Source organism: Mytilus edulis, chromosome 8 (assembly GCF_963676685.1).
Source record: "Mytilus edulis chromosome 8, xbMytEdul2.2, whole genome shotgun sequence".
Lineage (NCBI taxonomy): Eukaryota > Metazoa > Mollusca > Bivalvia > Mytilida > Mytilidae > Mytilus > Mytilus edulis.
Window position 1 is genome coordinate 56775595 of NC_092351.1, and position 16311 is coordinate 56791905.

At 32.8% G+C, this 16311-nt stretch overlaps 1 protein-coding gene across 1 annotated transcript; it reads right to left on the reverse strand.

Moving 5' to 3' along the window:
* Positions 1-11155: 11155 nt before the first annotated feature.
* Positions 11156-12698, reverse strand: LOC139485933 (protein FAM181A-like). The gene has a single exon (XM_071270607.1). The coding sequence runs from the start codon at positions 12338-12340 to the stop codon at positions 11315-11317; it is 1026 nt and encodes a 341-aa protein (XP_071126708.1). The 5' UTR covers positions 12341-12698; the 3' UTR covers positions 11156-11314.
* Between the last annotated feature and the right edge of the window lie 3613 nt (positions 12699-16311).

Genomic DNA, 16311 nt, shown 5'->3' on the forward strand with positions numbered 1-16311 from the left:
GTTAAAAAAATAATAGAATTGTAAAACAAAATATCTGAGGCCGAAGGAAATAGCTTCAAATAGTTCTAGAAAACTTCCTAGAATACCAAGTGCCATTCAGTTACTCTTTCTCCTACACAATTCTTATACATTCATTTATCTAGCGGGAGGATTTTGTTTTAAATGAATTTAATTATAACTTTAGCAAATCAAAAACGTACTCCAATATATTGCGCTGCATTTCCACATTAAAGTTTCATATGGTATACCGTAAATTAAGTTCGACTAATTTGTTGTCGCTAAACTGATTGTATTATACTTATCTTCTTTCAGTTGAAACCCCCTTTTATCAGTGTTATGCATACCTGCCAACTTTTCAAAATGCCCATGGGGGTTTTGTGAGTAAGATGGCTGTCATAGTCCGAAAAAAACGTTCAAGGGGGCCTTCAAATACATTTTAATGTTGTATTTTGGCTTCTTCATACTTTTATAAGCTGAAAGTCATTGTTTTGTTTATACTGATTGTGGACAAAATTGCTCTTTCAAAATTACAATTTGGGAGCCTCCATGGGGAAAATACCCCGCAAATAGTGACAGTTGCCTGGCAGGTATGGTTATATTTGTTTCATTTTGTATTGATATATTTTTTCAGGGTTTCACGTTGTCTTATGCCAAATAAGTAAAGTAACACCAAAAAGGTAATATATGAGAATAACACTAACTAACTTGATATGTTATAATAGACATATTAAAGAATACTCGAGATAGCCGGCAGTGGCGGATGCAGAAGTTTTCATAAGAGGCAGCCCATTTATTGACTGCCTATTAAAGAGGTGGCCCGCTCCAGTCAAGTTTGAGTTCCTATAAATCAAACCAATGCGCGGTCCCCACTCAAATTGATTATCTGCCCCTTGTCGGTATTTTAAGGAGCTCATCCGAGCTCATGTTTTTTCTTTGATATGCCGACTCCGCTGATGACATAGTCATGTCTTATCACTAACTTTAATTGTTTGAATTAAAGTCTGAAACAAATACTCCTTGCTGTAAGGTACTGAAATTTTCTAACTGCGGAACCGTAGCTCCTATGACGTCCTTTTGATATTTATGGATTAACGTGAGGACTCCATAGACCGCAAAAGTCAAATTATATTATTTGGACATATTTGCTACATTTCTGAAGCTATATAGAAAAATTAGTGCTACTAGAGTCACGTTTATCAAACCGGTCTACCGAGTAGGTTCTTGCACGTTTTTAAAAATTATATACCAGTTGAAAAAACTAATTAATGGTATTTATGTAAAATAAAGTATAGGGTCAAGCGCGCTACACGTAATTCAGGAAACTCAAAGCCAAGAGAATCGTGAACAATCTTTTGCTACAGCTGCTGGGTATCGGTGTGTTAGAGTTTGCACCAAAGATCAAGATTGTCAGCAGATATTGATAAGTTGGTTCTTGCTCGTATCGTCTTTCATTCTCTCATATATTTTTACGCATAATGGTTTCGAATCGTTCTCTGTGTTGGTTTTAAAACCATTTTTATATTAATTTATCGATGTTGTATCATATTAAAATTACCATAGAAATTTGAAGAGTAAATATATTATGCGTAGTAATATAGCATTGATAGCTTTTACTATCTGAATATAGTTTGCAATACATATTCTTGACACTGTAACATTTACAACATCGAACAATTTTCATTGTGGAACAGATTTTTTAATTGATATGGAGCACAGAGGACCAACTGTAACTCATCTTGAGTACGGATTCGGGGACTGGAGGCTCCCGGCGCGCTGTGAATTTAAAACACATGTCTGACAGAGAGATATCATGGTTCAGCTCTCAAAAGCCCCAATGACTTTAAGATACATGCGTCAATAACTATATAAATACTGGACCGGAATTGTAATTGGATATGCTACTTTCTTCAATGGTATCATTAAACGTTAAGCATTATCGTTTGCTGATGTAAAAAACAAGTAATTTGTGCAAAAAGACCACTTAGTTTCAATGTAATTTTTAAATGCGATTTATTTCTTTTGACAGGATTGAAGTACTGTGTTAAATACATTTCTTATTTTACAAAATTACTTGGATTTTCAAAGCTGTATCTCTTTTTCAAATTTTTATTCGTGAAATATTTACATTCTTGAGTACATAAAATTTTGAAACTCTTACTTTTAAAGAGAAAAAAATCATTAATCAGAGCCATAAGCAGTGTATGCACATACAAAGCTGTGCATCAAAAAGTCTTAAATATCGAAATTAACCGTTATGTAACGTGTACTTAAATTGTCCAATGAAGTTTCAAATCTTTCAAACTGAATAATTTCATAAGTAATAATGTACATTTTACAGTGTGTAACCATATTTTAAGAGGGTCGTGAAGGGGGATACATTTGCCAAAGAAAGTGAATTTTAAGTGAAATATGATGAAGTGTGCGCAGTGTATTTTTTTTAATTTTGAACTATATACTTTATAAACACATTGGAAAAGCAACTTTAGTACGAGAGCACTGGCAAACGAAACGAAAAAAAAATAAATAGCAACCCTTCGTCACCCTCTTTAATTGTTAGGTCCATTACAAAGTCGTTAGACGTTTTATTTATGTAAAAATCAACAAAATACATCACACCTGAGATTCAACCAAGTGGAAGTAACTCGTACTTCTCACCCGAGTTCTTTGATGTAACTCACCCATCAATAAACACGGAATATTGACATTTTCAATATTAAAATCTATATTCTCACCCGTACAGGTGTTCAATATATACCCATCACTCCATTTATACATGGTATTATTGGTAATTTATAATTCTTACAATTGGCAATGAAATACTTGTCATTGTTCAATGCTCCTTCAAATGCAGACAGTTTTGCAAACAATACAAGCACCACCAGTCTAGTGTTTTCCCGCCTTTATAGCAAAGTTTGACAAAATTGACACCAAGAGATTCGTTTGATAACCTGAAACAATGCATGGGAGAAAAACATAATCAAATAATAAGTATAGTCCAATTCATTTTTCAAAATATATGATAACGTTACAGTACTACAGCACTACATTAAATAGAATTAGGAGGATGTTGTACGAGTGCCAATAAGATAACTCTCCATCCAAGTCCCAATTTGTAAAAGTAAACCATTATAGATCATGAAACGACCTTCAATGCGGTGTCTTGGCCAACGCCGAACAGCAAGATATAAAAGGCCACAAAATGACTAGTACATGTTAAACAATTCAAACAGTAAAACCAACGGTCCGCTAATCTATATGAAAAACGAGAGAAACGAGAAATACCGTTATGAACTATACCAACAAACGACAACCGCTAAACATCAGGTTACTCAGTGACTGGTCTAATTTAAATGTCTATTTTTGATTGCTGTATATAGATAGGATGCGTGTATTTTCAATGACAGCTATATGATAAAATTAGCAACCAAACCCAGAAAGCAAAAAATTAGGGGACGCATGGTCGAAAACATACTTAGTGATAAACAACAGTCCATAAAACACTATACAAAACTGAGGCAGCAACCATTTGATCCCCCCCCCCCCCCAAAAAAAAAATCAAAGGGTTGATGCCTTAGGATTACGCAAAACGTGATGATGATAAGGGAATGTTGCCGTTCTTGCTTAGGAAGCAACCATTTAACTTCAAATTGGGGTGATGGTTTTATGCAAAGCGCGAACATTTGTTTTAGTTTTTTCAACGCTATCAATCTTTTTTTTTAAATTAACATGCACTATAAGGTATGGGGAAAATCGAGGTTCATTTGTTTTTGTTTGTTACTGCTTGACCACAACATTTTCCCCCATCAAATTGGGGATCAGAATATTTTTTTAGGAAAAAACATACCCCTTTTTTTAAGCTAAATGGTCGGTTCCTTATTTCAAGTGAGTATAGTTGTGAAATGCTATTTTGAGATGAATAATTAAAGGGCTATAAGACTTTTGTCTGTTTTAGAATTGTCACTGGACATAACTGCTCTTCTTGTTGCTAAAGGACATATAGTTATTATCGTAACAGTAAATAATGAATACATAAATAAATAAATAAATAAATATTAAGTAAACAAATAACTACAAAAGGAAGGTCAGGTTATGTGATAAAAAGGTCACAAGTTAACTTTCGTTGTTATTTTTGAAAAATACACGAAAAACAAGTTTTAAAAAGTTAAACCAAATAAACGACATTAGGTTTTAATCTTGAAAAATTAAACAAAACTTTTCATTGAGTAAATAAACACTCCTGTCGTATTTATCAGGATTTTGACATATAAAAGCCGATTTTCTGGTTAAAAGTGCGAAATACAGGATATTCTCAAGAGGGTAGTGTATTAACTGAATAGAGAAAAGCAATAATCTACGAAAATGGAGATTTTCAAATGAAAATGTCCTGGGTTTTAAGTGGCATTTTCCCATTCAAAATACTATTTAGTGCATTTAAACGCCCTTGTTATAAATTTGAAATTAATTTTCACCCTACGTTGATAAAGAACTGAGAAGATACCCTTTTATAGCGCATTTTAAGTGCAGAGACGGGGCCACGGAGAACCGAGGTATCATTAATTTCTTCCTACTTTTAACAGCGAAAACTACTGAGGCGTTCAGAATGTGTGTGAAAATTTAAATAGAAATATTTAATTTTTCAAGTGTTTAGTGTCATTTTTGACAGTTACAAATTGTTTCGGACTCTACCTATACTCAACGGGGTATATCCCATTCGCAACACCTCGAACAGGAATTCTTTTTACATGAAACACCTGTGAATTACTATCTCCTGACATAAGTTCAAAAAGTGAAAAAGTGAAAAATTGCTATTTTACGTGCACAACCTGCATCGTTTTAAAGTTTGTTTACGTAGAAATTTAATTAATTCAAGAAAGTCACACCTTTCTATAGCTATATGGGTTGCTTCAATCTTTTCGCCTATTAAGGATGACAGACTGTGAGTCTACGAGCCACAAGTCAACCGACATTAGAAAAAAATCTCGAAAATGCCAACAAGAAATCATTGGAAACTCCCAGACTGGCCTTTGGCTGGCTTTAATTCAACATCAATACGTTTCTAACTTTTTTGATGGTCGTTAGCTTTTTTTTGTGTGTTGTTACAAATATCATCATGGTATGCATTTGGTGTTACTGCATGACAAATCTTTGGTAGTTACTGCCGTTTTATTCTTTTCACTAACTCAGTATACATACTCTTATTCTGGTACCCGGCCATTATTGAAATTCTTGACAATACTTGTATATTCCGAAGACATACTTGATATTTTACGGAGGTAACCAATCTACAACATAACATAGTCTCACCTGCTAATTTAGAGCTAGGCTGCATGATATATCTTTTATAGTTTCTGCTAATTTTTACGCGAACTCAGCTGTATACATACTCCAGCAATTAAGAGGTAGGCTGCATTTGATAGATCTTTAGTAGTTTCTAGCAATTGTTCCACTAACTCGGTATACATACTCTGGACGGTTTAGACCTATACTAAGAAGTATAGAACATATTGACGTCTTTTTGTTGTTGTTTTACTGTATTCTATTTGGCTGGTTTTTAATTGACATAGTCACACGTCTCCCAGTAACAATTGAATACCTCATATTGCAATTTAACATTTTATTAATAAAGCGAGCATAATATGCATTGGTTGAATTGGTTGTGTCTGTTCTGAAATATTTTCTAGATCCTCTATTTTTTTTTTTAAAGTAACGGCCGAGTTCAGAGCACATTTCTGGATTACCCTTAAAGGATGCTTAAATCGAATTGTTGTGAAACCAGAGAAACTAAAACAAAAAGATCATATGATGGTAAAGTACTTTTACAAATTGTGACTTGGATGGAGAGTTGCCCGGGCTGCTCATTGGCACTTATACCACTTCTTCTTACATCTACATAGCATCTTCAGTTCGATTTAGTTTAAAGAGATTTTTGTTACTCTACGTTTGAAAATAACATAAACGTAGATAAGCGCACGTGTTTGTACCTTTTGTTTCCATGGTTAGAATGGTTTGGATTCTACTGTTTCTGAATGACTGGCATATACACCCAATAGATGGCATAAAGATCGTATACTTATATTTGTCAATGAATTACTAACAATCGAAACTTGTTCTGTTTGACTATGCATGGGATAGATTGTTCAAAAGTATTAATATGAAAATAAACTGGAAAAATGCTATTTTCAAAGTGAGGTGCATTTTTATAAACTGAAAAAGTAAAATCACAAAAATACTGAACTTAGATGAAAATCAATTCGGAAAGTCCATAATCACATGGCAAAATCAAATAACAAAACGCATCAAAAACGAATGGACAAGAACTGTCATATTCCTGACTTGGTACATGCATTTTCAAATGTAAAAAATAGTGGATTAAACCTGGTTTTATAGCGCTAAACAACACCGTTTGTTAGATTTAAATGATAACAAGAATGTGTCCACAGTACACGGATGCCCCACTCGCACTATCATTTTCCATGTTTAGTGGACCGTGAAATTGGAATAAATTCTCTAATTTGGCATTAAAATTAGAATGATCTAATCAAAGGGAACATGTATACTAAGTTTCAAGTTGATTGGACTTCTACTTTATCAAAAACTACCTTGACCAAAAACTTTAACCTGAAACTTGCACTATCATTTTCTATGTTCAGTGAACCATAAAATTGGGGTCAAAACTATAATTTGGTATTTAAATTAGAAAGATCATATCATAGGGCACATGTATACTAAGTTTCAAGTTGATTGGACTTCAACTTAATCAAAAACTTCCTTGACCAAAAACTTTAACCTGAAATTTGCACTATCATTTTCTATGTTCAGTGAACCGTAAAATTGGGGTCAAAACTATAATTTGGCATTTAAATTAGAAAGATAATATCATAGGGCACATGTATACTAAGTTTCAAGTTGATTGGACTTCAACTTCATCAAAAACTACCTTGACCAAAAACTTTAACCTGAAGCGGGACAGACGGACGAACGAACGAACGAACAGACAGACAGACAGACAGACAGACAGACAGACAGACAGACAGACAGACAGACAGACAGACAGACAGACAGACAGACAGACAGACAGACAGACAGACAGACAGACAGACAGACAGACAGACAGACAGACAGACAGACAGACGGACGGACGAACGGACGCACAGACCAGAAAACATAATGCCCCTCTACTATCGTAGGTGGGGCATTAAAACAGGCCACAAGTGCGAACGGAAATAAAAATGTTTAAAATTTGTCCTCATGACTTTATGAAAAGAAATCATGCAATGAATAAAGAGATAAAATTGAGAATGGAAATGGGTAATGTGTCAAAGAGACAACAACCCGACCAAATAAAAAACAACAACAGCAGAGGGTCACCAACAGGTCTTCAATGTAGCGAGAAATTCCCGCACCCGGAGGCGTCCTTCAGCTGGCCCCTAAACAAATATATACTAGTCCAGTGATAATGAACGCCATACTAATTTCCAAATTGTACACAAGAAACTAAAAATAAAATAATACAAGACTAACAAAGGCCAGAGGCTCCTGACTTGGGACAGGCGCAAAAATGAGGCGGGGTTAAACATGTTTGTGAGATCTCAACCCTCCCCCTATACCTCTAATCAATGTAGTAAAGTAAACGCATAACAATACGCACACGATACAACGTTTTTACAAATTGTGACTTCGACGGAGAGTTGTCTCATTGGCTCTCATATCACAACTTCGTATATCAAGATTTAATAAAAATCACATTTTCAATATTGATAAAAATGAACAAGAATTGTAGACAACTAACACTGTCAAAGGTAATGAACAAACACATTCTGAAATCTCAACTTAAAAAATATTCTGAATTCTCGACTCCATTAATACTGAATTCCCACCTTATATGATGTATAGTCAATGGTACCTGATTGAACTTGTATCGTTTGTGACATATGTTCATCATACAGTTTCTGAACATTGTTCCAGACAATCGAAAATCACCCTGTTTATTTGCTTTGAAATAAACTGTTGTTATTCTGCTACCCTGAATTCATAAGTCGTTCCCAGACTCATAATTAAGTAAGCCAGACGCATGTTTCGTCTACAAATGATTGAAGAGTGGTGCTCAAATTAAAACAGTTGGAAAGCAAAACCGAATACGAAGATGAATCGTATTTGTAAAGCGTCCGAACAGCTTCCAAACAGGTGTTCCGAATCTGGCTATTACTATTTACGCCTGCGGTAGAAGAGCGCATTATAGAGTTTCGCATAATTCATCATCTTATACACAGCTTATTTACAGAAAATGACCGTATCACTTATATAAAATGCGAAATCAATTTCAAAGTTGAAGCAATTGAAAACCAAAATTAAAATACAAACAGTTGTGTCAATTTGGGTAAGGCCATCTATGCCTCGATAAAAACCTTGGTACCTTGTTTATATAAAAATCAAGCCACATAAAACGCTGATAGTGAAAATGACACGATTTTGGGATGTGCGATACAGGAGTAAAAAAGCGGGGATGTGGGATACCTGGGGGTAAAAAGAGAGGATGCAAGTTATAAAGGGTGTAAAAACTGTGACACGACCCTCGCTTTTCTCTGTATTTTCAAAGATAGTACAAATAAATTTTACATTTTCCTACACTGTTCGAATGTTGTTTATATATCAGATATTAAAGTTATTTATTCATTACAAAAAATGAATAATATTCTGCGTTATGTAATCCCATTTTCACGTTAACAGTTTAATTCAAAACAGGATCTAATATATACTTTAAAAAGACCAACACAAGTACATTTGTTTTCTTCTCGGAAAAGAGATTGCAACCCTGCAACATTAAACTTTTCTAATCCGTATAAATATGTCAAGAAACACAGTTTTTAGGTGTTTTCGTCTCAAATTGCGAAATTCAACAGGATATATAGAAACTGTTAATAGTTATTTATTTCATAAGCTTTCATTTCAAATATCAAATTTATAACGATTATAAAATATGTCATTTTCAAAAGGATAAAATTTAAATTTTGATCTATTTTATACCATTTTATAAACTGGGTAGATTTGATTGTTCACTATTTATTTGCTTGACTGAAAATATCCCATCGTAAAACGTATTAAGAAGGATTATGCAAATTTTTCAACGGGTTTTCGCTCTTATTTGATAAATGTCCCATTTAAATTGAAAATCCTTGGGTACCATAATCATATGATATATTAAAAATGAGACAGTATAGAATTGATGGAAAATGTCATTTTATCAATAAAACATGTTCGTGTTAAATCTGTGAGATTCGTGATTTTCATTTTTTTATAGGGTGCTGAACTTGGAGTATTGTGTGAAATTTAGTTTTTCAGTGCAGTATATCAAGATGGGTTAATCCAGTTTGATGATGACAGTTTTGTAGCCGAAATAACCATTGTACAAAAGAGTTTGAATTTTTATAAATAGATTTGAATCTTTATAGACCACACATGGGCATTTGTATTCATTTTATGTAAACATCTTTATACATTAAAGAGAGATATGAAGTATAGAGCAGTATATACTGCTGACCATTGCTTATTTGTATAAACTAAATGCACTTCTTCAATGGCGACTGCCCTGGAAGTCACTTACTGCATTGGCATTCATATACGTACTTGCATCGATTTCAGACACCTTAATGTTCAACTCTTAAACTGTTCAGAACCCATTCCTAGACAAAAGTAATGTATAATGCTTTCATCAATAGTTTAATGACAATACCTTAAAGGACAACTATTTTGATGATAACTATATATCTTTTTCAGGTTTTTCCTTGAAAATAATTTCCTCTACGCGTCGTTCGTGTGGGAAATTTTAAAATATTTCTTGAAATTCTTTACAGGAACATCAGTAAAAAAAAAACCATTCCCACTATATTGCACTTTATTATACATGTATAATTCCTCTCCAATATTTCCTCTGAAACAGGCATTACGTTATATTTTTGAAATAATACAAGTTCGTTTAATTTGGTAAACATTTATCATTATACCACACGAATTTGTGTAAAAGAAATTTAACAGTGGCTGTTTCAGTATTTCCAAAGTTGTTAGATGGCAGAGGCTACGGGCAAACATACAACATTTTGCATAAAAGAGTGATTAAAAAATCAGTAAAATGCACTTAAACATTTTTCTACCATAAAGGTGGAGCTCCTTGCATCTATTCAACCAGGAATTGTCCCCAAGTTCAATATGATTACTGTAGTTATGACTGACACAAATAAAATTAAAATGTGATATATAAACTATATAACAGGGAAAAAAAATAAAAAAAGTCATTATAAGATTACTTTGCCTGAGATATTTGCTACATGACTTTAAACTCACTGAAGCTTTACCAAAAACTATCAACTTATCTTTTTTTTACACAATCGATATTTGCTGATTTGTATATGTAATTGTAAAATATTTTTGAATTTGTTCTGACAATGTATGTAGAAATGGTGAAACAAATATAAGAAATTTGTTTCTTCGTTGCATAAAAATTGTCACTAGTACAACACACATAAGATGTACCAGTGCTAAGGCTGAAATTCAAAGACTTATTATATTGGTATAAACTATAATGGAGTTTGTTACCATTTCTATAAAAGAAAACTTTTCTTCCGAATTTCCTTGCTATTTTTTCTATTTTCTGTTTTTTATTTGTGTCAGCTATAGGTCTTCTATGAAATAAAAAAGAATTAAAATTACTCAAAGGAAACTGTGACAAAAAAGATATTTTAGAACAGACATTTGAAGTGGCATGTAAATACATTGAACATATCATAAAAATGGCAATTTAAAAAAAAAAGTATCCAAAAGAAAGTCACTCACATAAATACGTATATACATACGCTCTGGATATCAGGGCTAACACGATCAAAATATTAAAATTATGTCTGTTGACTCACAAACTACATTCTTTTGTTTTATAGATCCGAAAATGCATTCCCTTTTCAGTTTATTCAAATAAATGTCATTAAAAAAAAGGAAAAGAGAAACTCAGTTATCTTAGTAACATTTTCATATTTACGAAAGTTTTTATTTTGTGTCATATTTTTGTTTATTTTAGGTGTATTGGTAGTGTTGTAAATATAATGTATATTAAAAAAAAATCGACAAAATATTACTTTAAATAGTAAACATAATAAGCATTTATTTATATATAAAATTTGTAAAAATACAAACACATTTAAATATCTTTGGTTGATTCGCAAGTCTTTGGTGTAATTTCATAAAACATATCAAAAATCCATTCGGGACAAAATCCACATTTGAAAAATGGACGGAAAAAGATCACAAAAAGCACATTAATTTAGCGTCACAAATACGTATAACATGGTTGCCCAGGTTGGGGCTCAGTCCAGGAACACGCTGGGATTAAATCTGGAATTGTTGAATTACAAAAAGCTTGTGGAAAAGTCGGCAAGGGAATGTCATTCAAATTCGTTTCGAAACAAGTATTGCTAAATGCCATATTGTCATTGAATTGCTGATTTCGAGTATCATTTGTAAACGAATTTTGAAAATTGTCAAAATTATCTCCTAGAAAAAGCTGTCCGTTCATATTATTGTCATGAATTGGGAATTGTTGTAACCATTGGTTATTTTGATTTTGATTCGACAAACCTGGTGAAATGCTACTAAGGCTTTCCGAAGAATCTGAAAAGGAACGCGGACTACAGTTTCCAACACTACTGTCACAACCGGGCGTAGTCGAACTATCCCTACCCGTGTCATTCCACGGACCAGATAATAATTCCTGCAAATCTGTCGGTCCTAAAATTGATTCTAATGTGTCAGTTGGTAACTGGATAGAAGAAAAGTCAGTGCTATTTGTTGGTAACAATCCGTTCAAATTTCCATATTGTTTATTGACTTCAAGAGCGGTTGGTTCTGTGAAAAAAGATGGCGGTAAATTCCTTTTACGTAATGGAACTTTGGAGGAACCATTGCAAGTTTTTGTTGCCGGGTCGGCACAACATTTTTCATGTAAAGTTCTAGGGTCAAACAAAGCCTGCAGTGATTTTATTTGAAGTCCTATTTGCGAATTTTCCTTCCTTTGAATTTTAGCTGGTGGTCCATTATAGCAATTGTTTTTCCCGTCGCCTCCATCTTTTCCCGAACACCGTTTAAGTTGTTTCTGGAGATATTTACGATGATTGACTTTACGTTTTGATTTTGAAGGTTTATCTAATGCCAATTTAATGTTACTAGACGCCATGTCAACAAAACTCAGCAGATTTAACGTAGCATCGTCCTGTCCGTGATGATGTATCTCTTCTTCCCCGGGGTCGGGAAAACTCATGGGCTGCATTATCCCAGTCATATCCTCAACGTTCAACATCACATACTATATTTCATCGTTCTTTAAAAAGAATTCTTGTAGATTTTCCAAGTTGCACACAAATGAATTCAGGTTAATTGCAGGTGTGCGCCGTCACATCAAGGTGTAAAACGTTTCAGTGATCTGTCTGCTCTGAGTTAACTTCTCTCTTATAGTATTCCTTTGACACTCTTAATGACACCGATTAAGCATAAATTTCTTTTAAGAGACATATTTGTTATAATCCGTTAATGTCCATCAAAAGCATCGCCAGTCCATTTGTTTAGAGTTAGGGGTTAAGTTAGCTTCATAAAGGTTGATGTCTTCTTCATTGAACGCAGGTAGCACTCTATTGTTCCCATCAGCCAGTAGATTTAATTTCGTCTTCTTTTTACGACCCGGAAAAGGCGTACAATGGCTGCCGTCATCAAAAGATGGAGAATATTAATCCGTTTTTACATGTTTTACAAAGCAAGTGGGCTGTCTTTTGAAGAGGTACATTCATGGGGTTTTATTTAAACTGTCAAAGCTAAGGTCGTGTCAAAAATATAACGGCTAGAAAAGGTTAATGGGATGGGAAACACAGATGTGCATAAAAATATGGTCTTTTTCAAAATGGACTTCAAATGAATAAATTAATTATAATAGGTTTAAACATCGTTTATACAATACAATTGCTAATTTTTAAGTTTAGACTAGCGTGAAATATATATAATATCAGTGGCGGATCCAGAAATTTTCATAAGTGGGGGCCCACTGACTGACCTAAGAGGGGGCCCGCTCCAGTCACGCTTTAATGATTCTCTATATAAGCAACCAAATTTTTTCCCAAAAAGGGGGGGCCTGGCCCCCCCCCCCCCTAAATCCGCCTCTGAATATTATACTTTGGGAAAACAGTCTCACAGAGAAGGTGGAGCTATACTTGGGGACAAATCCGTTTTCATTTTTTTTTAAACTTTGGTATATATGTCGAAAGTTTCACAGAAACCAGCTACTGTGTCTCCCTTAGTACACGTCAACTGTTGAAAAGCAAGAAAGTGCCATTATATTTAAAATTTATAATAGAAAAATATGAACAAAAGTAAAGGAAATGTCAATACTGTGTTTAAATAGTTTTCTCATTACTTTTATTTATTTGTGAATTAATATAAACACCTATAGATATATTTTTATTCCAATAGAGAAATCTTTGTAAAAACAGTACAATGATAAGTATATTAAACATTTGCAATATAAATAATGCAAATAAGAACCAAAAGCAGCAGCATATTCATTATGAAATAATATTTATAAGTTCTCTTCGTGGCTGATGCATATGAACAAATGCAACCATGCATGCATGCAAGAGTCACCAAAAAGCAGATTCTCGCGGACATTGCAATATGTTATGTACAATTTGGATTTAGATGCAGCCTTCAGCACAACTTGCCCCAATGGTCTGAGAGAAAACAAATCACAAAACAAAACTATTCGGGAGACAATGGAATAAATTATAAAGATTATTCATTATTTTTTATGAATACACACATTTCGTACAAGATATCCATATTTTCATTATTCATTAACCAAATAAACTTATCCTTGGTGCTTTATAAATATGCACGGATACCGTAAAACATCTTCACCTGATGAATACCGCTTTTAACGATGTTTTCAAATCTCCAACTACCTACATTAACAAAATATTAACTTTATTTCGATTAAAAAGTTGAGAAAGTTTGAAACTTAATCAAAGTTATTTCACTTTGTGATAGAATACATGTATCTGATATATGACCGAAGTAAGTAAACTTTTTTTTTTATTTTTGTTTGGTAAGAACCTATTTTTAGACATGCATGTACAAAACAAAGTATTCTTATCTATATTTTCTGTTGTCTTTTATTGTTATTATTTTGTGAATATAAATGTTATTTTGTAGGCAAATTAATAATACAACACTTATTTGCTTTTTATATATCAATTTTCATGCAGCGGCAATAAGATGCATGTAATATTTGCCACTGGATCACATACCCTAACCCATTCAATTTCTTATACCTTACATATGTGTTTTTCTTCTCTAATGACACAATCAACCTAATGTACCGTTTTTATATTTGATTTTTAACATTGGATATCATTGGTTTTATCTTATACAGTAATTACAGAAAAACTACAATAAACAGTAACTTTCTTTCAAACAAAGTAGTGATAAAAGCTTATTTTGTCTTCTTTCTGGTGTTCATTGACATCATGTTCCAAATTTTATCATATTTTATCCGGTTCCATATGTTGGACTTAAATTTTCCCTCAATAATTTGGAGTAAATTTTGTGTATATGTTTGCTCTTACTGAAAGACGTATGTGCATGAGCCATTGTTCTACAGTATATGTCAGTTGTATAGTGCATGAAAACTGCTCACTTAATAATAAAAAGAAAGGCTAGATTAACCTCAAACGTACTGAGTGTTACTGTAGAAGTTTTTTTTCACAGAAGTTCTTAACAAAAATGAATGAATTTATTTTACAAATTCTCTGAATTTAATCAGTGAATCTGTTAAAAAGATCTTAATTATTTCAGTGTTTTTGTAACATCTCTAGTCAAAATCAGGAATTTTATAAAATCACTAACCAGTTCAGTGATTTTACAAATTCCCTGAAATTTAAGTGATTTTACAAAATTCCTGATTTCACAAATTTCCTGTAACATATATATGTTTGAGCGAGGTTTGCTCAAGTCCAGCTGCAAATATTTCATGAGAAATTCTGGATGATCGTGAATTTATAAATGTTGATTACAAATTTTTAGCATAAATGAATGAAATTTTGGATTACAAACAAACTTTCAGGAAATGTCTTTTTACAATGAATTCTGATTTACAAATCACTTATAGTTAAATATTTTATTTTTACTAGGTCAGCATTTATACCATTGCACAGCCGTAAACCACCAATCAATTTAGCTTTGTTACGCCTCAATCGCAAGGTAACACAATGCTCTGCGACGTGTCCAGAATTCAAATTTAAGATTTTTGGGGACTTATAATATGTCTTTATTACATATAAATATGTTTTATTGCCCTATTTCTTAGTTTATTTTTCAGAAAATATATTCTTTTGATAACAAATGATCCTTTATACTAGCAATTAATAGTCAAAAATTTACCAAAATGGAACTGGATTTGATAGTCTCTGATTTATTGCTGTGTGGTGAAATTTTTATACAATAAATCATCTAACTTATCGTAAATATTTCATAATACTTATTGTTATATTCATTTAATGTTGAACGTACACTAACTGAAAATAAAGTAGTTTTTGACAACAGGCCAACCTTTTCACTTTTAATTTGTACTTCTCTTTTCAAGTGTGCAAATATTAATAGACGTGAGAAAGTTGCAACTAAAAAGGATGTTCGCTTCTCTCTTTCAAATTAATAAGCTTTTTCTCTCTCGCTGTGTTGAAGACCCATTGATGGCCTTCGATTGTTGTCTGCTCTTTGGTCGGGTTGTTGTCTCTGACATATTCCCCATTTCCATTCTCTTATTTAAAAAGACTGTTATGAATTGACAAATAGACAGTATTAAGATAAAGGAACATTGAAAATATAATTGACGGAAAAGATGCTCTCTATGGTTTTTTTCTTACATTTAATAAGACTTTTTCTCTGCCAAAAGCAATGAAAAAAAACCAAGGATTTTCTAAGATTTTAATCTATGGCTTTTTAAAACTATATTCAATAATATCATGAAAAGAAAAGTAAAGTTTAACGGACATTTTTTTTAAATGGCACTACATGGATAAAACCAGGCAAATAATCTAAAATAAGAGAAGCGAAAATTCAAATTCACGTGGTATAAGCCGCGTATGAAAATACAATTGAAAGTTCTTTTTTTACAAGGAAGCGTGTAGTTCTTTTCTGTCAGGCAAACTTACCGATACCATTGCATTGGTTTTTTTTTTTATTTTCTTTATTTTTTTTATTCCGTTAATGAATTACATGAATTGATAT

What these genes read in the sequence shown, in the direction of transcription:
- LOC139485933 (XM_071270607.1), bottom strand. Translation starts at nt 12,340, where the DNA reads ATGTTGAACGTTGAGGATATGACTGGGATAATGCAGCCCATGAGTTTT.